The sequence below is a fragment of the Ailuropoda melanoleuca genome, chromosome 4 (genome assembly GCF_002007445.2).
Source record: "Ailuropoda melanoleuca isolate Jingjing chromosome 4, ASM200744v2, whole genome shotgun sequence".
Taxonomy (NCBI): Eukaryota; Metazoa; Chordata; class Mammalia; order Carnivora; family Ursidae; genus Ailuropoda; species Ailuropoda melanoleuca.
This window is the reverse complement of record NC_048221.1, coordinates 123,853,605-123,881,160: the sequence shown is the minus strand read 5'-3', so window position 1 is coordinate 123,881,160 and position 27,556 is coordinate 123,853,605. Positions and strand designations below refer to the sequence as shown.

The following is a 27,556-nucleotide window of genomic DNA, read 5'->3' as shown; positions in this document are numbered from 1 at the left end:
ATCGGAAGATGTGGGGGAAATATTGCTGAACATGGAGAGAAATAAGCATTAGAACAAATTTCACACTGTGGGAAGTTCGCTAAATAGTTGGAAGACAAGTACAGATGTTTCTAACATGGTTTTCCTAGATTCTGTTTTGAGAATAAAATACATGAAGAACCACATTTCTGTGAGCGACTAATGGAAAGAGGCGATATTGACTGAACAGTACATTACTCCCTTAATGAAAACACCACTTATGGGAGAAACTGTCTGGGTGTTATCACTAGTGGAGAGGCTGCTCCAGGATGAAAAGGATTCTGGGTAAGGGTGCAGGGATGGCCACACCTGTGAAACCAATGCCCCACAAAACTTCCTGCAGGTTACCAGTCAAAAGGTTAAGACCCAAAGTACACAAAGTGACAAAGTGATAGAGGATGCATTGGTGCGGGTAGTTTTTTTTTTTTTTAAGAGTTTAAAGCATAGTAAAACATAGACAATGATTTGTAATCAGAAGGGAAGTGACTTTGAAAATCTTTTGAACCACATAGAGGTTTGCTGGTTATCTCTTGGCGGAGCGCTTAAAAGAGCCATCAAACTTTAAGAGGAATTATATGTGTTTCTTGTACAAAAAGACAAACGTTCCAAATTTGCTGAGCATTTTATGATGACAAGTGACTGTTGGCAGATATCCACTGAAAAATGAGCTCGAATTCTTCTGACTCTTCGAGGTACAGGTGACTCATTTCAGCAATGAGGGAGAAAAGCACTTGCTTTTCCAAAGAATTCCTGTTTTGGAGAGACTATTTTGAATATCAGATTTTTGTTGTTGAAAACATGTGAAGTCACTTAAAATAATGCTTCTATGTGCATACTTGAAAATATTAGAAACAGATTTTTCTAAATCTGTGTGAAAATCATCCAAATGGAGAGTGTCAGTGGGTTTTGAGTCCATTTGTTAAAAATATAAAAATGCAGTGTTTTTCCAATTAGCTTGTAAGAGCCACTGAGAGACATAAGGGCAGATGGACATCTACGAGCTTCATTTCGATAAAAAGCCTTTAATTGGCGGATGGGATTGAAAATGAGTGCCTTAATTTAATACATGCAGCCAATGATACGTTTGTTCTCTTTGGACCAGCTATGACAGCCACTAAAAATAGGCTCAACTAGAACCAGACCCCCGAATAGCTCGATCTCCAAGTGTTAAAGCAAGATTTTAAAGAATAATGAAGCACGTCCAACCATACTGCTTTCCCTTGTACCATTGTTATTAATTACAAGCCAATGATACAATGGTGAGAGGAGGAAATTTTGTTCTAGAAATGAAAGGGGAATGTATTTTTAAGGTATTTTATGTTTATTTAGTTTATATAATATTTAGCTTTAAAATGTTTTATTTTGCAGGATGCCTGGGTGGCTCAGTCGGTTGAGCGTCTGCCTTCGGCTGAAGTCATGATCCCAGGGTCCTGGGATGGAGTACCGAATCAGAATCGGGCTCCCTGCTCCTCGGGGGAGTGTGCTTCTCCCTCTGCCTGCTGCTCCCCCTGCCTGTGCTCTCTCTATCTCTGACAAACAAATAAATAAAATCTTCGAAATGTTTTATTTTGCGTGTTTATATCATAACATACTGGTATTGTAGTAAAGAGAGTTTGAATATACACATATTATGGGTGCACGCTTCCCATATTTTTAATCGCTGGGTAGGCATGATCAAAGGTAGCTGGTGATCTCTGATCTAGACTAAGCCCCTCATAAATCAGGGATGTGGAAAAGAGGCTCCCAGAGTGGGGAGTGGGGTGGGGGGGAGTGACTTGCCCAAGGTCACTCAGCCTAGGACCCAGGTCTCCTGAGTCTTCCTGGCACGCTTTCCACTATGGTCCCTTGGGGCAAACAAACATAAAAGAAAAGGTGGTGGAGGAGGCAGAACATGTGACCATTAACTGAAGAAAACCTTGGAACTGGAACCTCTTAAAAGGCTTACTTCAATTAAAAAAAAAATTTTTCTTTTTTACACAAAGTGCCAAAACAGAGGCTAGCTTGAAGTCAAAGCCGTGGCCCCTGCCTGTGAGAGCTCCACCTCCAGCCTTCTGGTGGGTAGTGGCCATCCTGAGTGGGAGCAGCCCTGGAGGGGACAGGGCAAGCAAACACTGCAGGAGGGAGAAGCCGAGAGAACAAGGCGGGGGCAGCAGGAAGCGGGTAGGCTTGGGAATGGTGGAGGGGCCAGAGGGAAGGAGTGGGGGAGGAGTGAGCAGATGGCAGGGCAGATGACGCGCAGGGCTCCGGGTCACCAGAGCTGTTTCTGGGCCCTGGGGGCCGAGGGGCGGCTGATACGGTTCTCTGTGAGGCCTAGCGGGCACGTGCCAGGAGGGTGTCCCTGGCCTGTCTCTGTTCCAGCAATGGGAGCTTCCCCCTCTCCCAGGTTTGCTGCCTCCTCCCTTCCTGAGGGAGATCCCAGGGCACAGATGTCCCCTGTGGAGAGGTCTCCCGAGCACATGCGCACATGCGCAGCTCTGTGCAAAGGGATGCTGCCAGGGCTGCAAAGATAGTTTCAAAGGGCCCAGGAGAGGCTGCCTCCATGCCTGGCCCTGCTCTCCACCCAGAGCTAAGCGCAAGCTTAGCTGGTGTCCTTGCATCCAGCCCAGCTGCGGGCAGACAGAACAGCTGGGGAGAGGCCAGAGAGGGAGCAAGGCTCATGCGTGGTCACAGTTCAAGTTTACTGTGTTCCACATTTGTGTTGCTATTACTTTAACAATCTGAAATCTGAACCAATAAATTTTGGGACCTATCCAGAGAGTTACATTCTGCATTAAATCACACACTCATTTAGAAGCTTTCAATCCCCAGAGGAGGAAGAAGATGGCAATTGACAAAGCAATGCTTCCATTTCAAGAATAACACACACCCCAGCCTGAAGGCGTTCTGAACAAGCGAATATAAACATATGCCAGTATAGACATTTACACAGGTGACTCAGTAGTCAATCTCCATCTCTGTATGATAAAACTAAAGAAGATGAAAATAAACCCCAAATGCTGGGGATTTTTTTTTTTTTGGAAACAGAAACTACAGTTTGTTGACAATAAAAAGATTGCAGTCCCTGCCAAAAAACTAACACTTTTTTTAAAAGATCTTCTCAAAGTTATTGAACAAGAGATCTGATTTGAAGATGAAAGTCAGAGGGAAAATATTTGGACTTAGCTTAAAAATATCTCCTCACCATTCTTCCAACTAGTACACAGTCAAAAGGAGCTTTTTACAGTTGCTGGAAAAATTCATACAAAAATACGCTAGTGACTCAGCAGTGACGTTGCCGATGAGGTTTGATTTTTAAGATCTTGTTTTTTAAAAAGGATCAGACAGCATTATTTCATTTAAAACTACTCACTGCCAACTAAGCTGTCTTAATTTTTAGGGTTTGTTGTTTTAGACTAATGCTTCATTTGTTCATTTTGTCTGCTACCAACTCTTGCCAAAAGTATACGATTAACGTTTGTATTTTAAAAATTTTAAACAGATGTAAAGCATCTGTTCAGGAAAGGAGTAGATGGAGGTGTCGGCTGGGAGGGGTACATAAGAGGCCAGTCCTTTCTGGATCTTGAGTGGAGGCCTGAGGTTACTTACGCAGACTCTCACTGAGCAAGGTGCTGCCCAAAAGACCTCTCATAGTTGTATAAGATTGGTTGAACAGACCCCGTATCCTGGGAGAAGGGTGTAACAAATCGTTTGTGTTTTAGTGCCTTTAAAAACTTCCCCCCAGATATACCATATTTATGGATTGGAAGGCTCAACTTAATTAAGATGTTGATTCTTCCCAAATTGATCTGCAGAGTTAATACAGTTCTAGTTAAAGTCTTCCAGCTGATGTTTTTGCAGACATTAACAAGATGATTCTAAACTTTATATGGAAATTGGAAATACAAAGGGCCAAGAACAGCCAAAACAATTCTAAAGAAGAGGAACAAGGCGGAAGCACTTATATTACTAGATATCAAGATCTTGCTATAGCTTTAGTAATTGATACAGTGTAGCTGGCACAAGGAAAGACAGACCAATGGCCATAATAAAAATTCTGGAAGCAGACCGACACATATATGGCTACTTGATTTATAACAAAGATCACATTGCAAAAGAATGGAAGGAAGGTCTTTTCAGTAAGTGGTGTTGGGTTGATTCCTACCTCACACCATACACAAAAATCAACTCCAGATTGATCATAGATCTAACATGGAAAACCAATAGTAAAACGTGTAGACAAAAACACAGGAGAACATCTTCATGACCTTGAGGCAAAAATTCTTTAACAATATAGAAAAGGCATTGATCATGAAGGGGAAAAAATCCATAAATTGGAGTATATGAAAATAAGAATTTATGTTGTTTAAAAGACATTATTAAGGAAGTGAAAAGGCAAGCCACAGCAATCAATATTACTTCAACAAGGCGAATAGATAAACAAACTCTGGTATATTCATGTACTGGAATACTCCTCAGCAATAAATAGGAACAAAGTATTGATTCATGCAACAGTGTGGATAATTCCTAGATGTGTTTTGCTAAGTAAGAGAAGTCAGATCCAAAAGACAACATACTGTACGAGCCCATTTGTGTGACATTCTGGAAAATGCAAAACTATAGGGATGGAAAACAGGTGGTTGTCAGTGGTTGGGGGAAGGGAAGGAAATAACAACAAAGGAGACTCACAAAGAAAATTTTAAGGTGATGGAACTGTTCTGTATGGTGGTACTGCGGTGGCTGATCCTCACCTCTACGCATTTGTTTAAACCCATAGAACCATAACCCACAATGAGTGAAGTTTATAGGATGCAAATAAAAAATTTAAAAAGTTTTAAAGACCCAAGATGCTAGTAAACCTAGGATGAAATGGGGACCATGACAAATAAAAGTAACTGTGTTTTAAATGTATGACAAAAACCTCACTGGAAGGAATTAGGAAAGAGGAGCTAACCAAATAACTTTGGAAAATGGTGGTTTGACTGGATACATAGTCTAAAGACAAAAAGAGTCACAAACCAACACTGAGCCCTGCTAGCAAATTTGTTTCTCACAGGGGTGTGTGTGGGTTGGCAATTCTGAAACTACATGGATACTGGGGTTGAACAGATAGACAAATAAATAACAAATAATAGAAACCAAGTTTCTCATTGTCACAAGAAGTGACAAATAAGCAAGAGGGGAGTCTAGATGTGATATATACAAAAACAAATACTGGTGTGTAGTATATTTGAGTTACTATACAGACATGTATTTTCTAGCTCTATCCACTGAGTAACTTTACAGTGGAGAAATCCAGAAACATCACCTTAAGTGGCCAAGGTTAACATCACCAGTAATAGGTCATGTCAGTATCATGTATTCCTTGATATGATGTGATGAGATAGGGCACGTCACCTCTGTGGTATTTGTTGCACAAATCCATAACCCCAGTCTAAGCAAGAAAACACATTGGACAGACCCAAATTGAGGGACGTTCTACAAAAATAACTGGCCAGTGCTCTCCAAAAATTATGAAAGACAAGACTGAGAAACTGTCACAGATTAGGGGAGACTAAAGCCAATGTGGGAGCCTGGAGTGGCTACTAGAACAGATAAAGGACATAAATAAGAAAACTGGTGAAATCCAAATGAAGTTTGTCATTTAGTTTGTAGTGTCCCACCAATTTTAATTTATTATCAGTTTTGAGAAGTGTACCATGGTTATGTAATAAAGATATACAATACTTGCCTTGATAAATCTTAAAAGCAAGCCCTGAAAGGATCGAACTCATTTCAATGAACAACGACATCCAAGAACAAAACTCAGTAACATTTAAATGAATACAACAAAATTAAGTACCAAATGATATAAAGTTTACAATATTCAGTATCCAATTAAAAGTTGGCAGTCCTGTGAGAAGGTAGGAAAATAAGACCCACAACCTGTAGAAAAAATAACTAATAAAAAAACAGATCCAGAAATGATACTGATAGAATGAGCAGGCACAAACATTAAGACAATAATAAATATGCTAATATGTTCTAGAAGGTAGAGGAAAGCATGATGAGGAAAACTATATACCCATCGGTTCAAGAGGCTCAATAAAACTGAAGCAGAAGAAACTTGAAGAAAACCACATGATGGCACAGCATAATCAGTTTGCTAAAAACCAGTGATAAAGGGGAAAATATTTTTTGGTGGGGGTGGGGTGGAACACATACGTCTGGAGGAACAGAGATAAAAATGAAACTAAGCAAGACAAAAAATATGAAGCAATATCTTTAACTCGGAGAGGAAGGAAAAAAAAAAAGGCTCTCATGCTATTATTCTATACCCAGCAAAAATATCCTTCAAACCTAAAGGCAAAAGACATTTTTCCCAGACAAACAAAAGCTGCGAAATTCATCTGCAGACCAGGGCTACAAAAAGATTAAAGGGAGTCCTTCAGGAAGAAGGAAAATACCAGAAGGAAACCTGGATCTACACAAAGGAATGAAGAACACCAAAAATGATAAATACATGAGTAAATACGAAAGAACTTTTTCTCATTTTAAATTCTTTTCAAAGAGACAAATCCACATATATAGCTAGAAATTTCAATATCCTTCTGTCAAAAGTTGATAGAACAACAGACCAAAAAATTGTAAAGGAAATAGAAGACTACCAACCAACTTGACTTACTCAACATTTTATAGAGCATTCCGCCTTACGCAGCGGTATACATATTTTTCTCAGGTGCACTTGGCATGTTTACCAAGATAGATAATATTTTAGGATATAGAGAAAGTCTCAATAAATATTAAAAGATATAAATCATACAAAATATGTTCTCTGACCACAACAAAATTAAATTAGAAATCGGTAACAGAAAGGTATCTTGAAGACGCTCAAAGTAAAAAAAAGTCACACAAGAAATGAGAAAATAATTTGATCTAAATGAAAACAAAAACAAGCTATCAAAATTTGTGGTATTCAGTGCAAGCATCATGTATAAGGAAATTAACAGCATTAAGTGCTTATATTAGAAAATAAAGGAATTAAATGTTTATTTAAATGAAAAAAAAGGCCCTTCACCCAAGGGTGGGAGTTGGTCACTGGAGGAAAAGAGTGTCAGGAATTCCAGGTCTATCAGGTGGAGCCCATTCTAACCCTGGGCTCCTTGCCCCTAGGAAGTGGCCCCCGAGGACGTGAAGGAGCTTGTCACCAAGGGGCAGTGGTTGGAAGCCACAGGTGGATGAAGCTTCTGGGCTGAACTGAGAAACCTTCACGCAAGGTTTCTCTTCCTTTGACCCACTGGCCAAGAGGAATTCCCAGTTCTGGGTCTGAACCCCTACACCCTTCAGCACTAGAATAACTCTGCCAGAAGGTGGCAGTGTTGAGTTGAAGTTGCTCAGTCAGAGCTCAAACCCAGCATGGTTGTGCACCTACTGTGCGTAAGCTGTTGGTTTGGGCTGCGATGATGTCACAGGCACGTGGCCGGATGGATATCACCACTCCGTTTTACAGAGAGGAAACTGAAGCCAGCGAAGGAGAATGCAAACTCCTAATTCAATGCTTTGTCTGCACTGCTACTCTTAACTCTGTTGGGTGTTTTTTTCCCAAGAAAATTTCTCAAATTCACATTTCTGCACACACAAAGCAAGCAGGGTTTGAGGTATTACCCTGAGTCCCATGTCCCTGACACTTGGCAGTTGCTCAGAGAACAAACCAGTGGAGCCAAAGGATATGGCTTCTCAGCTAGGAATGCAGGGCACAAAACTCATGAACCTGAACTTCAAGTCCTTGTAGCAAATGCATAAGGTGAGTTACTGCACACCAGGCACTGAACAAGTTCCCGGGATCCCCCAAATGTCCTTTATGGGACTCAGCCTAGACACTTAAATAATTATCTTCAGGAACAGGTGGGGTACACGTGTCTGAATCAAGTACGAAGCCAAGTCAAATGACAAGAACTTGGAGGGTAGTGTTGCTATGAGGAAGGACTGACAGAGGGCCCAGGAAGAGAAACCAGCCAGGAGACAGCGACAGGGCAGGCACCAAAGCCAGATGGGGCAAGGAGCAAGATGTGGTGGGACTCTGGGGGGTGCTCTGGAGAGGGGACTAGGAAACAAGGCCAGGCAGCAGGGCTCCCCTTTCCTTTTTCTCCACATGGCCTCCAGCCCCTTCCTCCCCTTTTGCAGACTGCCCAGGTTTTGGCTGGATGGATAAAAATGTTATGTAGGAGAGAGCAACAGTGGTGCTTAACCCAGACCCTCAAACCTCTCAAAAGCCCAGACTGGTCTGTATGATCTTCACCAGGTGGAGAGAAGCCTGACATTTCCATTTAAGGGGACTTGGGGACAGGGAGTGTGAGGGATGAAAAATTCACTTAGGTGAATACACTCCTCAGTTGGCCAGGCCAGTTGTTTATAAAAAAGGGACAGTCTCTGCGTTTTAGATGTTCAACCTTCCTGAAGTCTAAAAACAGAGAGGCCCGTATGGGAGCTGTCTCCTAGTGACAGATGGGTTGGCAGGGACAGGCTGACGATGTGTCCTGCCGGCAGCTGGAGGCAGATCGCTAATGGAACAAATAGGGGAGAAAGGCAGTAAAAATGTTAAATATTATTAAACATCCATGGGACCACGTGGCTTGAACCTGGCTCAGACCCACCAGCCCAGTCTTTCCCCAGATTTCAGGCCCACAGGTACCTGTGACTGCCTTGAGGAAGCTTCCAGAAGAGATACCTGCTAGCACAGAGGAGCTCAGGGGACTGTATTGTGTTGGGGGTGGCCCAGGGGCCTGGCATCATGCGGTGGGAGTCTCAAGGTAGAGAACAGAAGGAGCAGAGGTTCTGGAGTCAGACTGACTCTAAAAAGCCGGTAGAATAATTCTGTTTGACGTCTACAAGATTTTGGTATCTGCAGCTTTTGAGGTTTACACAATCTCAAGTGCAACTTGCCCAAGCAGCAGAGAAAAAATAAGAAGAAATGGGGGGGGGGGGACTCAAAAGACCAGTTGTCCCTCACTGGCTTACCAACACCCATTACAGGAGAGATGAACTTAGCTGTTTTATAGATTAATGTCTTTTCACATTTGTACAGCCCATTTTTAACTGCTCGAGATCAACACTTGAATGCCTAACAACACATCAAACCATGTCCACGTTCCTGGGTAACAAGAGTAACAAGAGAATCAAACTATGTGACCTTAGGCGGACCGTGTGGCCCCTCCAGCTCCCATCTGTAAAATGGGCAGAATCGTAATTTTGCTCACGGGGTTTTATGGGGGTCAAATGAGATCATATTTGCAAAACACCTGTTACTGGCAGGCCCCCAATAAACACCAGCTACCCCCAACTTCGCCGTCCCCTGCATCAGCATCACCAGCAGCTCCAGGCCCTGGCTGAGCTGTACCTGCTGAGTTCCCAAGCAAAGATGCCACTGGGGCCCACATGTGTGCCAGGAGTGCACCCCGCCTGCTGGTGGGGAGAGTAGAAATGTTAGTTCTGGCTCCAGGGGGTGCCCGTGGCCCAGCATTTCCTCAGGATCACTGCTGACTGCAGCCAGAGGCATCATCTCTGCATGCAATCTCCAGGGGACTCAAGGGAGAGCAGTCTAGGGAGGAGAGGGGGTGTGAAGGGGACTGGTACATTGAGTGCCAGCTGATGCATGACCTCATTTGGGGGGCTGAGACTAGAGACTCACAAAGACACTAGCACACCCACTGGCTAGGTGGGCCCACAGGGACCATTCACCGAAATTCGCATCCATGACGCCGATCGTGGGTTTTCTGAGTTGGCTTGTGTAGGGGTAGGACCCCAGAATCTGTGGCTTAAAAGCTGCCCAGGTGGCTTTTATGTAGCCAATCCTTAGACTACACTAAGTGACCCGGTCAAAGTCACAGTGCTAATCAATGGCAAAGACATGACATCAGATGCTGCCCCCACCCCACCGCACCCCCCCACCCAGACACAGCATCCCACCCAAACAAGGACGTGGGTGGGGACAGGGTTTGTACGGAGACGGGCAGCCTCCTGCCTCAGCCCAGGGCAAACGCCCAACTGGCAAACATTTGCTCTGCACGGATACCTCACAAAGCTTCCTTTCCCCCTCTTTCTTCCCTCCGCTTCCCCTCCATCCTTCAGGCTATGGCCAGGCTCCCCCAGAGGCAGGCAGCTTACATCACCCCCAACCCACTGCAGACCCTCCCTTGTCTGAGCTCACTACACACGGTCAATTCTACCTGTGACAAAGTGTCTCTCCTGCAAACGTGTCCTTCAACTGCTTTCCCCCCTCACTTTCCTCTTCCAATTTCTGATGGATTTACTTCGGAAATGTTTCCATTTACCACCTTAGACCTTCTGATGAAAACCACTTCTCCCGGAGTACCAAACAAAGCGTTGGTGTCGAACGAATGACTCTCTAGGTCATCCCGTAGCTCTGCCATTTTGTTGAGTTACGAAGATAACGAGGAGAAACAGTGCTACGGATACTAGAGCAGCTGGCATACGGGGAGCGGGAAGACCCCTGTGCTCGGGGAGGTCTGGATGGCAAAAGGAGGAGGGAGACATGGGCAACCCAAGAGGCCCTCTAGGCTGTGGACGGTGAGGGGGACAGGTGGAAGAGGGAGAGAGGAGAAGCAGTGAATGTGAATCATCCAAGAGGCGACCCTTCCCGGGACCTACCTTCCCCTTCTGCAGTGCCAGCCCGAATCCAGACAGGGGCTGGCCTAAGTGGAGTTTTTATGGAAACCAGTGAAGAGGTCAAGGCTTTTGCTGGGTCAATAGGAAGTGGAGGAGATGTGCATAGACGGGGCAGAAGGGACAGAGGAAGACATCAGAGCCCTTCCTCCTTGTCCCTTGCAACCCCTCCCTCCCCCCAAAAAAGGAGAACAGTAGAATGGGGGAGGGGCTCCCTGTTCTCTCACAGGGCATCAAATTGGAGGGAAGGTAGCTGGTGGCCAAGGGTTTTCCCTGGGGCAGGAAGGTACTTGGGGCTCCCCATGCGGCCACAGGGTCCGTTTCTTTACTTTGACGCCGGGGGCACCGGGAGTGGCGCCAACTTGTGGCTCAGGCTGGGGACCTAACAGCAGTTTATACATTTTTCTGTGGAAAATGAAAACAAAGTTCCAAAGAGCCAATATAAAAATCTCTTAAAACACAGTCTGTACCTGTCCTTGAACGGCAGTTGGTGCAAAGCAGGAAAGCCTGACTAAGGTGATGAGGTCACCCGGGGCCGACCAGGCACGGGACAGATTCGGGAGCTGCTGGGAGCTGAGCGCCCCTGCTTGTCACGCCACCCCCACTCCCTACTGCTGTTTATCAGCAGCCTTCCTGTCTGTGAGCAGGAGGGGCTCCCCCAGTTGAGTGTTGGGGCTGCTTTGCAGCTGTTTGGGGCCGCCCACCCCGGGGCACCCTGGGAACATGTTCCTCTGTGAACTCTGTAGGATGTATATCTTTGCCTCAAGACAACAATTTCTCTTCCATCAACACATCTGAGCAACAGCACTTGCTGGATTTTGCCCCTCACTTTGCCTCAATGGATATAAACGGAAAGGAGGAAAGGAGCTCGCTCCCCAGCCCAGGGGCGGCTACTCTTCCTCTGTGATGCTCAGTGAGTCTTTAACGATCACAAAGTCCAAACAGAAGCATCTCGAAGGTCCTGTGTCCTTTCGAAGCCCCCAACTTCCTTTCCTGCACTTTCCCCTTTATTCCAGGAACATCATCACTGCCTAGAGCCCAGCCAGCAATACATCACTTACCCATTCATGAAGTGCCTCCTAGGGACCCAGACCTCTAGGCACCTCGACTCATCCCCATTTTCCCTTGGACCCAAGGGGGAAACTGGTGCTCCTTACATATTTACTGCGTGTCACGTGCTGTGCCATTCTCGTTCACGCGTGTGACCCTGTCTACTCTTTGCAACGACCCGCGCGGTAGATATCCGTCAGTTCATTGTATAAACAAACAGAACCCGGGAGCTGAGAGGTTAAAGATCTTAACCAAGTAAAGAGGAAGAGCGGCAATCTGATCCCAGGTCTGTCTGACCCTCAAAGCTGAGCTCTTGCCATGGAGCGTGTCCCAGGAAGATGCTGCATCCAGATGGGAGAAAATGTGCACAGAGGTGTCACGCTCTGGGGTCAGCAGGCGGGTCCAGGCTGAGCTCCAAGCAACGGGCTATGGCGATGGCAGCTCAAGAAGGACCAAGGGGAGGAGTGGAAAATGTCCTAGGAATCCTGGCATTGAGGGCCAAGGTTGGGGGTTGTGGTGACGGCAGGCAGAGCCGATGCTGGGTCACAGCAGGCGTGTAGAGTTCAGCACCCGGGTCTGCAGCAGCCCCTGACCTCGGGATGGCACCAGCTGGACCCCAGGAGGAGACCCCAGAGCTAGGGCTGCCACCTCTCAGCAGGAAATGCAGAGCGAGTGCTCACACCATACCCTCCTGGAGGATGGAGAAAATGGATAGGACCCCAACACACGCCTGCCCATCGGAAAACCTCACGTAAAGTGACCTTTATGTCGACTTGGAGAGAGGTCTCAAGGGTTCTATCTTTTATCATTGGCTTGGCTTAGGGATATTTAAGAGCTAGGTTTTAAATTTATTTTGTGCTTTTTTCCCCCTTGAAGCATAAATGTTTTTCCGTGTGGCTACATAGTCAGTGTAATTATCATCTTAATGGCTGCATAGTTCAAATTCCCAAAGTGGACAGCCCCATCTCTCTCATGCCTCCAAGGGGAACCTGAAAATCTAAACTAAGAAAGTAATTTCCTGAAATGAATAAGATAACACATGAGGATGTGTATTGCAAAATTATTTATAGTAGCAAAAAAAAAAAATCCCAAACTGGGAACAATGGTAATGTCCTGCCATGAGAGGGTAGCTTAGTAAATCAGAACTCGATGCAATTATGCAACCATTAAAATGATAATTACACGGACTATGTAACAACACGGAAAAAACACATTTTCGCCTAATGGGAGAAAAAGCACAAAATAAAATTGTATCTCTGTATGTCTACAGTGATGTAAAACAAAGTGTGCCCTGGGGGAGAAGGTTATAAAAGAAATGACAACTTCTGTCAGGTGGTGGGATGCCAAGGGATTCGTTTTTTAGAAAATGTGTTTGAATGCGGACATACCATTTTAACAATAAATAAAAAATGAGTTAAAAAAGAAAAGTGTGCTTCCGAGACATTTTGCTAAGAGTGCAAACTCTCCTTCCCAGGGGGTGGGAAGCAGGGGCTTTTGCTTTTTTCTGCTTCCTTCTCTGCAGGGCAAGGGCTGGGCCCCAGGCCGAGCTGGACTCAGCTCTCAGACCCCGTGAGGAGCTGGAGGGTGCGCTCCTGCCAGGCCAGCAAGGAAACTGCGGTGGGAATGGAAGTTCGGTGGAAGAAAGCTGCGGCTCATCTCCTGGTGTCTGTCTGAATCTCTCCACATGCATTCCAAAGTATAAAGCCACAGGTTGATACCGAGCAGGGAGCAAGCATATTTCCTGATAATTCTACCGGATTATACCAGTGTGGCTGGCTTCCTTGTGTTACTGCCCCACTGTCTTGGTCTGCACAACGTAGAGAGCACCGTGGTCCTGGCCTCCCTTGTCCCTCAGGGTCCCTGCCGGCTCAGAGGCCTCTCTGAGGAGGTGGGCACCTGCAGAGAGAGGTGGGGTCACCTCAACCGCCCAGCCCTGTTGGGCAGCCTCCCCTCCCCTCTGGGATTCTCCCTGTTCCCGGAGGCCTTTTGCCCAGAATGCAGAGGGAAGCCACCCGCCGGGCAGGGCACTGCTTGTGCAGACAAGGGACCGACCAGTCCCCGATCCAGAGCTGCCCACTAGCTGTTCTCCCTGACTGCCCTCCTGAAAATGGGGGGCACTTGAGTCCTGCGGGCACTCATGGGGTGGTGGACAAAGGAGGGGCTCTGGGTCAACAGGGGCCAGGGAGCAGGATGAAGTGGGTGCCTCCTGCCATCTCTGATTTTCACCACCTGAGAACTGGTGTCTGGGTCTAGACATCAGCTTCAGTGTCCCCTCGACACTGGGTTGGCTTGCTGGCAGCACTTCCCTCTGGCGTGTGGCTTCAGGCAGAAAGAGAGAGGACGACGACCCCTCTCCTGGCTGGAGCTCTGGACACAGGGACATTCAGGGGATGGAAGGACATCGATCATCTCTGTTTCAACATCCCGGACGGGTGGGCCACCGCTGCCTGAAGCCTGATGGCCCTCGCACTGCACTCTGGGATGAGCGGCTTGCTCTCTGAATGAGCCTGCTCTGGCTTCTAAAAGTACTGTCTGTTTAGGACTTTTAGCCCGATCCAGTTGCTCCGATTCCTCCTCCACCTGCCAGCAAATACCTAAAAAGTGTCACGTCCTCTTGAGTCTTTCTTCAGGTGGAACACACCCGTTTCTGAGCTGCCTTCCGGATGGTGGGGTTTGGGGTCCCTCCAGCAGCCTGGTGGCTATCCAGAGATGCTGCCCCCTCCCTCTAACCCCCTGCTGTGAGGTCAGAGGGGCAAAGCCACTGCCTCCTTCCAGAAGCTCTTCCTCTCTAAGGCCGCCTGAGATCCTCTTCAGACCATTTTAGCACCTTCACGTTCCCTCCTCTTGTCCAGTCTTCATAAAAAGCCTCCAAGCCAGGCACGGCTGCTCTCATTAGGGCCACTGTTCAGGTAGGGAAAACCAGTATTCCACAAACTGCAAACCTGGGTCCAGGACTTTCAACAACAGGCCTGTCAGCCTGGGAGACTTGCGGGCAGAGTCCTGGGGGTCTGGTCCCGTGCCTGGCACACAGAGGGGCCTGTGGCTTCCTTAGGGGTTGAGCTAAGAGGAGGGGAATCTCCCTGGCAGGTCCCTCTGTGGTTGGGCCTGTGCTGGGCCTGGCCTGCCCCTCTGCACCTGGGTGAATGCATCCCTGACCCCAGCTGTGTGGAGCCGTGGTGGCCTACAGCCCCAGGTGGGCTGCACAACACCGGCCTCCACACCGCGACGTATGCCACTGAGAAGCCCTCCCGAGCTGTGGGGCATCTGGTCCCTGTGGAGGCGGCAGCAGGCCCGAGGCCTGCGGAGGGTCGAAAATGCTGGGAACAGAGCCCCGGCCAGCCCAGCCAACACCTCGTTAGGAGGCCCAAAGTGGGGGGGCATTTCAGGAACAATGTTGTTTATTTTTCTATTTTTAAACAAGTCTGAGGTCTCTGGGGGCACAAATGAAGTTATCAGAAAAGACATGAGTGGAATAAAGCCTCCAGCCGGCAGGCCGAGAAGGGCCCTTGGGACCAGGACTCTTGAAAAGCTGAGGGGGTTTGTTTATCTTAGACTCTGTGACACAGGCCTGGGCCCAGGGTGCTGGACAAACATGTCCCCAGGCCCTCCACAGCCTGTTCCCTTGGGTGGCACCAGGGAACTTGGGCACAAGCAATACTTTGAAAATGATCCCATCAGTGTCCCCTGCAGCAGGGTGGCAGGGTGCTTCCCTCTCGAAGGAAATCTGATTCACTTCTCACCTCGGCCTCGTAAATGTTCTTCCCAGAAGCAGAGAGCCCAGTGGGGCAAGTGCCCACATGGCGCCCAGTCCCAGCCCTTGCCCTGCCACCAGCTAGCCCTGCCGCCAGACGGTCCCTCCACCTGCCAGAGAGTCTATGCCCTCCCCCGGCAGCGGGGCTGGCCACTTTGCCTCGACTCCCGGGTGCCTGTCACAGGGAGAGGCGCTGAGGTGATGCGACCCCTGGGGAGGGCTGGAGCGTGCATCCCACTGGATCCTGATAGGCCCTGAGAAGGGGACATGTTGTTCCCAGCATAAAGGTAAGGAAGCCGAGGCTCTGAGAGTTTGAGCGGCTTGCTGAAGCATTCAGACCCGGGCCTGCCTGGTCCACGATGCCAAACTGCCTCTCAAGGGCTCTCAAGTGTTCCACGTCTGCTCTTGGGAGCTCCGGGAGGAATCATGAATCGTGGCCAGGGCCCATGAAAGGCCTGAGTGGCTTTGGCTGCATGAGAAATACCTTCCAGAAGAGGCAAGGGGAGCAGGACTTGGGGGCAACAGTCCTGGTTTGATGTGGGTCTGACCTGGAGACCAGAGCAGGGGCTACTCTCCAGGGTCCGTGAGATGTGACACAGGAGGTGGCAGAGGGGCCGCTCACACTCAGCACGGGAAACAGAACCCCTCCCCGGGGCTGACGAGGGGTTGAACAAACCTCTGCAGGGTGAGCAGTAGGGACTGCTACCCATGACCCCCTTCCAGAAGCAGCTGCAGCAACTGCCATCAGGATGCACTGGGGGAGGGGCTTCTGTGGCCCCGTCTCCACAGGCCCCGCCCCCCGGCAGCCCCAGCTTAGCACCCGGGTCATCCACACCCTGCCCTGTGGTCCAGATAGACAGTTGAGGCCAAAGGTGACCCAAAGCCAGTGAGTCCGCAGAGGGAAAAGTTGCAAGGGGAGCCCTTCCCCACCTTCCAGGCTTTCCTAACCGCTTGTGAGGGAGGTCTGATCACACCCATTTGGAAGATAAGGACACCAAGGCCCCAAGGTGAGCAAGGACATGTGCTCAAGGCCCCCGGTGCCAGCAGTGCGACCCACACCGGGGGCCAGAGCTGTCTCTCTCTTGCTGACTGCTCACCCACAGCAGAGCCGGCTTCCCACATCACTGAGCTTTTTCTGAAACCAGCCACTTCTTAATTCTTTGGCTGAATGTCTAAATACGGATTTTTGCCAATTCTGAGCCCTGCTAACTGATGAAGTTGTCAGAAAAAGATCTAATGATGCTTGAAAATGCAGGGAGTGAGCCAGCTGCCAAATTGCCCTCCCAGCTCTGCCTCTGCCTCCGGAGTCGGGACCCTCCCCCTGGAAGGAGGGGGAGTCAGTGCGTGTGGTGGAGACTGCGGCCCTTCATCAGCTGTGTGATTGTGGACCCGTTGCTTAACTCCTTTGCTCCTCTGCGTCCCCACTGTGACCGGCTACCCTGAGGATTCAATGAGATGGCGTGTGCTTGGCATCCCGGCACAGGGCCTGGCACAGGGTAGACTTCGGGGTGGGTGGGGAGGGTGGGGCGGGAGGCCAGCTGGCCGGAACTCTGCCCAGTGGACCACAGCGGCCGTGCCCGTAGCCCTGGGTCTCCGGCTCCTCTGGGGAGGCGCTGGGTCTCTGATCAGCACCCAGCATTTATCTTGGTAGGGTGTGCCTGACAGCCAGCTTACTTCTCTCCTATGAGATCAAAGGCTCAGAGTGACCTCATGGCCTGGGAGGTGGGGCCTCTGGGTGGGAGCCTGGGAGGCTGGGCCAGGATGCTCACCCGTACAGGGCTGCCCCTTTGTTCTCTCTTCTTTCTCAGTGGAGTATTTGTCCCACTCTGGAGTCTGGGCACTAGGGGTGGGATGGGCTTGGGGACTTGGGATTCAGGCAATTCCCAGGCCTGCCACAGGAACCTGAGACGCTGGGCTGTGGAAATGAGCTAGGCCTCAGTACGAGCCTCCCCAGTACATGAGCGCACACGTGTGATCTGTCACCAAGGGAGGCCTGGGGAAGGCATCTCAGCTAGAGATGGGAAAAGCCATTCCTCCCTCGGTCGCCCACTGTCCAGGCCACCGGCTCCTTCCCATCTTCCTTCCTCCTCCTGCCACACCTGTGCCCAGACACACGCATGGTGATCTGCTTGAGGACTCCGACTTCATCTGCCCCCAGAAGATGGAGAAGAAAGAAGTATTTTTGCGATTGTGTGGCCTTGGGTGTGTTTGCACTTCCCATGGACTCAGTTCCCTCGTCTGCAGAATGGGGCTGTACCGCTGTGCTTTACGTACCTGCTGCGAGACTCAAATGTGGCAGAGCATGCAAAGGGGCCGTGACCATGAAGCACGTGACCCGTGGCAGTGGACGTTTGCGGCTGGAAAGCAGACTTGCCACAACCATCCAATCTGCTTCCTTCGTTAGCAAGCCAGGGAGAACATCTGAACCATCTGAGGGGGAGGGAGGGCCCAGGCCAGCGGCCTAAATCCAGCTTGGGGATTACCACTGGGTACAGCTGTCCTGGCCCGGGTGGTGGGTGGTCAGACACCCGCTCCTGCAGGCGGCCTTCCCTCAGTGCTCCCCGCTCTGCCCTCTGGCTGAGTACATGTGCTCAGAGGACTGCTCTGAGCTCCTGGAAGCCGAGAGGTGAAGGTCAGGAGCGGGCAGGCGAGTTCCCCCCCAGGGGTCTAACCTCAGCAGGGGTCTAACCTCAGCAGGATCATCCTCCGGGGTAGTGGGGGCTCAGCAGGGGAGGCAAGGAAACAGTCTAGTCTGGAGAGGACACCTGGGTTCCAGCCTTGGCTCTGCCTCCGACTGGCCCTGCGACCTTGCATGTGCAATCTTTAGGCCTCAGTTTCTTCGGTGGTAAAGACCTGTCCATCATCGGGGGGTACAGTGAGGGGGTAGCCACACAAAGGCTCTGACAAAACTGATTTTAAAAAATGTACCAGGAAGTCTCCCCGAATCCAGGTATTCCTTCCCACCCACCCGATCTCTGCTCAGTTGGAAGGGCAGATTCACAATCTCTCCAGGCATGCCATCTGCCATCGAAAAGGGGCTCGGGAACCCACGGGCCTCTGGGAGCCCTTCCAGCCCTCTGAAAGACGAAGCAAGACGGTCATTTATAGTAGTGGAGTTTTCACTAGACGAATTGCCTCCCCTCCTTGACCCTCTGTTTCCCCAGCTGTCAATTCAGATAAAAACTCAGCTGGCCAAAGCTGCTGGAAGAGTTGACCTGCTGGCATTTCTGTGCCGAGCCCCAGCTCTGGACCAGCCACAGGACAGCAGTAGGGAGGTCCTTCTGGGGCCCTCGGGGAGCGGTGCCTAGACTTGCCTGGTTACCCCAGCAGCCATTCAGCACCCTAAGAATCAGGGAGGAGACGCAGACAGAGACGACCAAGTGTCTTGGCCTGGGGTCTCTCCAGGTAGCACTATGCGCCCTCCCCCCATCGACCAGATGTGCCCATCTGGGGCACAGCATCTGGCACTGGGGTCAAGGATCTGAGCTCTGCAAAGCCCCCATGGTTTGTGATTCTCCTGTCTGTTCTTTACCCAGAATTCCACAAGAAAGGAAACCCCCCGAGACCTCACTCAGTGCACAAGGCTTGGTAAATAATAACTACTTCTAGGGTAAATAGATGAGAACTAGGTGTGAGAACCCCGTCCATCAGGCTGAGGCCACAAATGTGTCTCAGCTGTGGGAATTTCTCCCTGGTAATGAAATCAGCTGGACAAGAAGTGTCATCTGCCAGGGGTCCTGGGGAGGGAGGGGCTCCCCGAATAGCCTGGCTCAGCTTGAGGGTGATATGGGGACAGGAAGAGGAATGAGCCGCAGAGGAGCGCTGAGGACACCAGCCGAGTGCAGCATTCACGAGGTGGGGAGTGGGGAGCGGGGCAGCTCTGGGGGCAGCTGCATCGAGGAGAGGCTGTTTTCGCAATGCTTTACTGAACGTCGGGAATGCAGGTGTTATTCCTGGGTAAAGATGATGGGTTGAACGCTTGCATCTATTTTCACTCTCTCTGACACCCACTACAACTACAGTAAAGGGAGTTTTTAGAGGCATCACCCACAAAAAACAGAGAGAACTCGATAGAGCAGCAGTGAGAACTCGATAGAACAGTAGTGCTCTGACACACGCGAGAAGCGGTAACTGACCGACTGGGCAGACAGGAGAGAGCCCGCCCCTGAGCCCACAGTGGGTAAAGCTGCTCAGTGGCCTTTTCTACACCCCAGGATCCTGGAAAGGCTCTGGACCTGGGTGCACCTGGAGGCACTGGAAGTACACAGAGGTTAGAAAAGGAGGATTGATTAAAAGTGTGGAAAGCATTGAAGTCCTAGTCCCCTCCGCTGGACACTGGGTGGTTAGCCCTCCCTAGCCCCTGGACCAGATTGGAAGGTTGTTCTCTGGAGAGTCTAATAGGGGCTTTCTGTACGGGCGGGGGTGTGTGTGTCAGCCACATGGAGAATTGGGGATTAAATAAATATACAAGCGAGGAAGTCTGAGACCCCAGCAGACCTCCTTTCAGAACTTTCCTCCCATCCTCTCTAGGGAGACCGCAAGAAAGGGGCCCCCCACCCACTCCCTCTCTGGGGGAGCTCCCAGTCGAAAGCCTACCCAGGGGCTCCAGCTCTGACACAGCTATTGAACTACCCACCCCCTACCCTCTACTACAAGCGGCCGATTACCAGATAGCCAGGGAAGACCCCTGACACGGAAGATGGAGACCCGAACAAGCTGGGGGGGGGGTGGATGGATAAGACATTGTGTCCAGGAAAAAGAAGATACTATTTTAAAACAGAGGGAAAAAGGAGCCCTTGGAAATTAAAAGCATAAGGGCAGAAGTGAAAAACTAAATTAAGGTTATAGATAAAGTTGAGAAAAGCTCCCAGAAAGAAGAGCAAAGAGATGAAAAATGAAAAATAGGAGAGAGGAGATAAAAAGTAAAAGGCCGATCCCTGATGTAGAACTGCAGGATATTAGAGTTCCAGAAGGAGAGAACAAAGAAGACACCAGGGGGAGAGTTATCAAAGAAAACAATCCATGGAAACATCCTAGTCCTGAATGACAGCTTCCAGACTGAGCGGGTCCTCTGTGTGCCTCGTACACAGGGAGAAGGACCCACACCACCTCACATCATTGGGAATTTCAGAATCCTGGGGCCAAAGAGAAGAGCCTGCAAGTTCCTAGAAAGAAAAAAATCTAGTTACAAAAAAAAAGGTCAGGAAACAGAAAGGTTTTGGACTTCTCAGTAACAACAGTGAAAGCTAAAATGCAACCGAGCGCTGCTTTCCCAACGCGAGGGAAAATGACAACCAGCTGATAGGTCAGCTCCATGTAAACTCTCGATCAAGTTCGAGGGGAGAATAAAGACATTATCAGCCATGTAAGGTGTATGTAAGGGGGCAAGACATTTACCTCCGTGAGCCCTTTTTCAGGAAGCTACTAGAGGATGCGCTCCACCCAAGCAAGGGAGTACACGGAGAGAGGAAGACAGGGAATGAAGATCCAAGGGAGAAGTCACCAGAATCTAGGACAACACGGACCAGGCTTGGAGGGCCCCCCCGCCCCGCCCTGACTAGCAAGGCTCCTAAGGCTCCAAGAGAAATTTCACCAAGAAAATGCAACGTACAGAAAATGTGTCAGTTCTGAAAGCCTTTAATTAGAGGAGATTTTTAGGTGATCGGCAGAGGTTTGATGTCAACTTAATGATAAGTACACAGAAAACTAAGCAAAAACAATGATTACATGCGGGAAAGACGGCAACAGAAAATGTGCAGACGGGGAAAAGTAACCATAGTCTATTTCCTGGCTCAGTTCCGAGTAGCATATGTAGCCATCATAACGTAAACACTGAATACCCATCTAACCGAAATACTTATATACCTATACTGGGAGTGATGTGGGGATGGGAGTGATGTGGGGGATGGGAGTGATGTGGGGGATGGGAGTGATGTGGGGGATGAGAGTGATGTGGGGGATGGGAGTCATGTGGGGGGGTCATATAGGGGAGGGAAGAGCTCAACCTCTTTTCTAGGGTGAGGTCAAAGGCTGAGATACTAAGAAGGCAGCATTCAAGAGCGCTCTCCACAGATATGGAGGCAAGAACCAAGAACAAGCTAAGAGCTGCAAATGGTTTCTTTCCAGAGAAGGGAAATGAGGATGACCCCCAGAGGGCAACTTGACATGCATAACTTGGCATGCATAAATAATTTTGATTAAAAAAAAAAAACTTAAATAAAAAAAATACATTCCCATCCCTGCCCCTGCTACTCTGGTAATTTCTCGAAAGCCTGAATAAGCATGAGAACTCTTGATTTGCTGAAAGCCTTGGGAGTGGGCTCTTCACAAGCTATTCTAAGCAGCTAGGCCCAGCCTATCAGCAGGCATCAGAAAGGTTCAGAAAAACTGGGGGCAGGTAGAAAGCAAGGATGTGGAGTTGAACCGTCTGGAGCCACACCCACAGAGCTTCCTGGTACCTCAGGCAGGTTCCCTAACCTCTCTGTGCTTTTGGAGCTGATGCTGGGGGGAAGTGTAGTAGAGGCCAGGCTGTGCACAGACCACCTGCCCACGGGAACCCCAGAGGGGGAGGTGGGGAAAGACCAGAGCAGCCTCCATCCCACTGGCTCTGAGACCTCGGGATCTCCCCCAGGTCCTACCACCCGCCGTCCTGGGCCCGGAAACCAGAAACCCAGGTCACACTGTGCCAGTACTCATCCAAGTTTACAGAAAGCAAGATCATTATTTACAAGAACAGAAACACTGAGCTAATTCGCTTTTAAATACACCAAAGAAAGCCGCAAAGAGAAAACAGAAACTTCTGAGTGAAAAAGGACTTCTGTGTCCCCGTCATCAGGTTTTTCCCAGTGCCCTCTGCTGCCCAGGCCATTCTCCTGCCTTGTTCTCTGCTGACGAGCAGACCCTTCCCAATATTAACCAACCCATTTTTCCACCAGTGAATCCAAGTTAAGAAAACAGGACTTTCTTCCCAGACCACTCAAACCCCTGAGCCAAGTTATAGCCGTACCCGGAACTCCCTGGGGCCCAATTCTCACAGCCTTTTCCAGAGATGTGTTCTGGGCAGTGTGAGTCACACAGCTCCCATCACTGGGCCCGCAGAGGACACAACAGGGACACTCAGGCCCCCACCCCCCAGGAAGCCTCTCCTTGCTCATTTTGGGAAGCAAGCTTCCCCCTTCGACCAAGATTGGAAAGACACGGAGGGAAATTTAGTCCTAGATCTAAATCCCCAAAAGCTAGTCTGAGGACCAGTGCTGGTCAGTGACAAAGTGCTTAACGACCAGTAGCAAAAGTAGAAAAATAAGGACAAGAAGAGATGTGTTTGGAAAGAACCGCTCTTATGCCTGGGATTAGATCCTTCTTACATATTTGCTCTAAAATGACCATTTTTAAAAAATGAAATGATGGTGATTGTGGATCACATAGTTTTTAAATGTCCTTACTTGGCAAAATTGGAAAGTTGGCATCTCTAGCTAGTTCTTCCTCAAGAAAAGGGAAAAAAATTTTTTTTAAATTTTATTGGACCACAAAATGTCCGAAGTCTGGGACATACCATGGTTGCCGACACAACAGAGAGTAAGAACGAGTCCCAGAGCCAGAACCACAGGCTCGGGCCATGAAGAGGGGACCAAGCACGGGGTTCAGTCTCTTGTTCATACCTAAGTGTGCATTAGAACATACCAGCTTAAAGCTTGTCGGGTGCTTCGCCTGTCGGTGATAGGGAGCTCAGGCCCTCCGCACACAGCTCTGCGGAGTAGAAAGTGCTTCCTCATACTGTCGAGAAACCTGCGTCCTTGGGCCCAGGGCTATACCTGGGAGCACCTAGAACCAGGCCTCACACCTGCAGGAAAACAGGCTCCACGCAGCACCCCTCCCACCCCGTCTTCTTTGCCTGGGGTCTATTTGCTTCCTCCCACCCCGAATCATTCCTCTTGTGAAGTGACTTGCCTGAGATCACATGGCGGACAAGTGAGTTCTAACCCAGCCCTTCTGCTCCTGGCCCAGTGTCCTGTCCCCTCGTTCTCTAGATGTGGCAGTGGCTCAGTGTCCTAAATTCATGAGATGGTTCTGGCTGTTCAGAACCAGTTGGAAAAGGAACAAAGAAACCAAAAGGGGAAGGCAAAAAAAAAAAAAAAAAGGCAATGTACCCAAAAAAGTCAATGTGATCCCAATAAACACTTAATAAACACTTAAATATCTGCTTAGAAAAAATTAAGGAGGGAAATAAGGCAAGTTGGTCCTCATCATCATGCTTTGAGGTGGGCTACCTGATGGTTTTTATTATATTTTTGCTTTTCTGTGTTTCCCTACAATGATCTGGTTTTCAGTTGTACAATAGAGTAGGATAATGGCCATTTAGAAGGATTAAATAAGTAAAATTAAGAGTAGGCTGTCCCAAGACCCCGTCTCCCTTCCCAGCCACTGTCCAGGGAAGGGCTTGGGCGTCCAGTGCTCCAGAGGTGGCCCGGGCTGGTGCTCCCTGTGGGCAGGGGCTGCCCACACCCCCTCCCGAGTCCTCCCACCACAGCGCTGGTGCGGGGGCCGGTGGCTCATCCCCGCACTTGCCATAGCACAGCGCGGGACAGACACGCTGCTTCACAGACAGGGACTCAGGCTTAGAGGCAGAGGTCACAGGTGGAGTGAAGGACCGGGGTCCTGACCCAGCGATCTGATGCTAGTCCAGGGCTTGCTCCTTGGGGGCTCAGAACAGAGACCCCAGGCCCGACTAGCGTGTTCTGGGGCCATGTGGAGTGCTGGCCCACGTGTCCCCCAGCACCCTCCACGCCAGCCCTCCAGGGCGGGTCTCTGTCAGGTTCTCCCCTTGAGCCCCCAGGGCACCTCGCAGACCCAGGCACACCGTCAGCACCGAGCCAACCCCTGATCAGGGGTGGAGGCCCTGATTAGAAGTGGGGTCAGAGCCGGGTCAGGCTCCGTGGTCACAGGGTCTGAGCAAGGTGTTTCCCTCTCCGGGCTTCAGTTTTTGGAGAGGCCACATGGCCCGAGTTGAATGCGTGCCCCTTCACCTGTGCAGTCTCTCCCCGAGGACCGTCTTCCCACCACCACCACCCCCCCACCCGGAGCCCGTAGACGTCTTCCAAGAGGTGCCCACAGCTCTCAGGCCCATCTTGTTCCAGACAGGAGTGAAGATGGCCTCTCATTGCACAATGACAAATTTAAACCATTATTCCTCTGAGATCAGAACGAAACATCAGGAAGGCTGACACCACCATGATTTGTTAACCTGACATCGCCTCTCTGTGCCCTGTACACATTTTAATTAAAAATCTTAGAAGTGATTGGGGAGCCCTTTTATGGTGCACCTCCAGGCTCTTCTAGGTGCTTTGGGGGAAGGGCAGGGCCTTTTACAGCAGGAACAGAAAACTCAAGATGGTCCTTAAAAGTGGGGAGTGGGGCCACAGACGGCTCGTGTCAGCACAGCCTGTGGAGTGCAGGGAGCCTTGGGGAGCACATGGAAACAAGTCCCAGCCACCCCCACCATTCCCCCCATTTCACAGGTGGGAAGACTGAGACGTAGGTTTGTACAAGGGCTCTGCTCTAGCAAGGACAGGGTGTGTGTATATGTATGTATCCGGGGTATATGGGTTATGAGATTTGGCCCAGGAAAGCGGGGAAATCCAGGAGAAGATATGAACATTTGGTCCACCTCTCTCATCTATCAGGCGCCAGGTCAGGGAGGATTGGCTCAATTGAGGGGGAGAGGATACGGGTGACAAGGACAGAAATGCACGTGTCCTTCTTTCCTATAGTCACACCTGGACATGGAAGGAGGCAGGCTGGGACGAGATTCCCTGGGCTCCGAGGCCTACTCCTGGCTTCTCAGGGAAGAAACTGAGAAGATTCTCAGTCCTTCTAGAAAACCCCTAGTCCACTGAGGCAGCCTGAGCAGAAAAGGGCTGAGGAGGGGTCTGGGCGGACAGACTGGGGTGGCACCCTGGCTTCCCCAAGGCCCGAATGGTTGTGCAGGGGATCCCCACCTTCCCACTTATCTGGCTTGGGGCATAAAGGAGAGCAGAGAGCGCTAGCTGGTGCAGGGTCCTCTGGGTGGGGGGGGTTGGGTAAACGGTCAGCAGGAAGCTGGCGGTGGGCTGTAGGCTGAGGCTCAAAAGGGAATCACAGGCGGGCCCTGAAGGACCAGCCAGCAGGGCCATTGGGAGCCTCAGCGAGGCCCGCCACTTCCCCCATGAGACCCGGAGCAAGTCCCATTGTCTCCATGCGCTTCAGCCCCTCCCCTGAGAAACGGTGCAGTGATGCCTGTCCTGCCTCCGGGACCCGCGCAAGGATAGAGGGAGACCAGACGCGTGTGAGGAGTGCTGGGAAACCATGCCTGCTGGGCCCTACGCCAGAGAGCCTGCCACCAGATGCCCCCACGGCCAGAGTGCCCCCCCCCGTGTCCTCGACCCCTCCATGGACCCCAGTGGCACGCCCCACCCCACCCCCATGCTGTACTCACCCTCAGGGCTGGCAGGGAGCTGACCTGGTCTGAGGTCAGTGTTGCCTCCTTGTAGTACTTCCCAGGGGGACAGAGCTTCAGGAAGGTGTCATGGATGCTAAAAAGAGAGGCATAATGAGCTGGGGACGGCCAGACCACACGCCCCTCTCCTGCTGGCCTACCTGGAGGAAGGGGACTTACGATTGAGTGACATAGTAAAGGCAGTTAGACATCCGTGTTCTAGAAACATCCTTGAGGACTCCAGTGTGCCCAGCCCACAGTGGGCGCGGGGGGGAGGTGTGTGTGCAAAGATGAGGAAAGGTACAGGACTGTGCTCTATAGCCTGAGATATACTCCACAAGTATTAGTTCTAGAATGTCAGAGCTGGAAGGGACATCTGTGGTCACTCAGTCCCGTCCCTCACTTACGGATGGATGAGCCAGCAGGCCCTTGGGGATGCCAGTGTGCCACCCAGGCTATCTGCCCAGCCCCGCCCTTGGCCCAGAGAAAAGAGGTCACATGGTGGGTGTGGCTGAGCCAGGATTAGAGCCCAGCTGCCAGCAGCCGGGGACCGCACAGCCGCGCTAGCCCCACAGGCTGTCTCCACAGACCGCAGGACTAAGCAACCGGCCTCATCTCCTGGAGATCAACGTTTCTACTGTAGGCCCACACTGTCCTGGCGGCTTTGCTTGTGAGGAACAGGGCAGAGGGGGAGGTGGCGGTGTGGCCGCATGGGGGGAGAGGGCAGGAGCCCCAGGCCAGGAGAGCATGAGCCCGCATCCTCCCGCCCTCCTGCCCCACCCTGGTCACGGCTCCTGGGTCTTTTAGGACTGGTGACCAAGGCAGCCAGTGGAGAGGAGACACGGTGGCCTGGGACACGGGAGACCCGAACCCCAGATCCTGCACTGCCGTGTGACCTTCACTCCTCAGCCTTAGTTTCCTCATCCGGAAAATGGGCAATAACGAGGGCCATGGTGGGGGTTTGACGCGATGGGGCTGCAGGGCCTTCCTTCATGTGACTGTGTACGTGTGAGTGTGTATGTGTGTGACTGTGTGCGTGAGTGTGTGTGTGTGTGTGGGGGGGGGTAACCACAGGCTGCTGAAAAACTCTAGAGCCAGACCGACCTGAGTTCAAGTCCTGACTTTGCCACCTGGTAGCTCTGAGACCTTGAGCACCATTCTGACCTCCTCCCACCCCGGGCCTCTAATCTCCCCTCCCAAATACACGAGGATTAAATGAGAGGTCCGCAGGGCGCCTGCCTCTCCCGATCCCTGAGCCTCTCCAAGTCCCTGTCTGTGTTCCTGTCCTGCAGCTCAGACACCCTGTGCCCCGATTCTCAGAGCTCAGACCTTGACCTTGATGGGGGCACCTCTAACCGGACCTGGGTCCCTGGGCCTGCCCTCTGTTCTTCCCCTTGGGTCCTTCATGCTCCAAGATCACCTTCTCCCCTTGCCTCTTTGCCTTCTCTTGTCCCCACTGTCCGACCTCTCACCTCAACTCAGGGCCAGGAGGTGAGCACCTGCAAGCTAATTCATACTCAGGGATGCGTGACTAACAGCCCCTCACGTCGTTTGCAGGGTGTTCGGTGTCTTGACCCAGATGAATCTGGTGGAAGTGAGGGACAACTGACTCAGTGAAGAATTCAGAG

The 27,556-nt window shown here is 50.4% G+C and overlaps 1 protein-coding gene across 2 annotated transcripts in view; it reads right to left on the bottom strand.

Moving 5' to 3' along the window:
* CIB4 (calcium and integrin binding family member 4) overlaps nt 1-27,556 on the bottom strand; it is a 46,990-nt gene that overhangs the window by 13,716 nt on the left and 5,718 nt on the right. The window contains exons 1-2 of one of the 2 annotated variants that reach the window (XM_034659778.1): nt 26,109-26,356; nt 25,929-26,025 (exon numbers count right to left, since the gene is read on the bottom strand). In XM_034659778.1, coding sequence (XP_034515669.1) covers nt 25,929-26,025; nt 26,109-26,140 — 129 coding nt within the window. In that variant the 5' untranslated portion in view covers nt 26,141-26,356. Of the gene's footprint in view, nt 1-25,928; nt 26,026-26,108; nt 26,357-27,556 lie in introns of those variants that run through there. The other variant, XM_019808742.2, reaches the window with a different exon arrangement.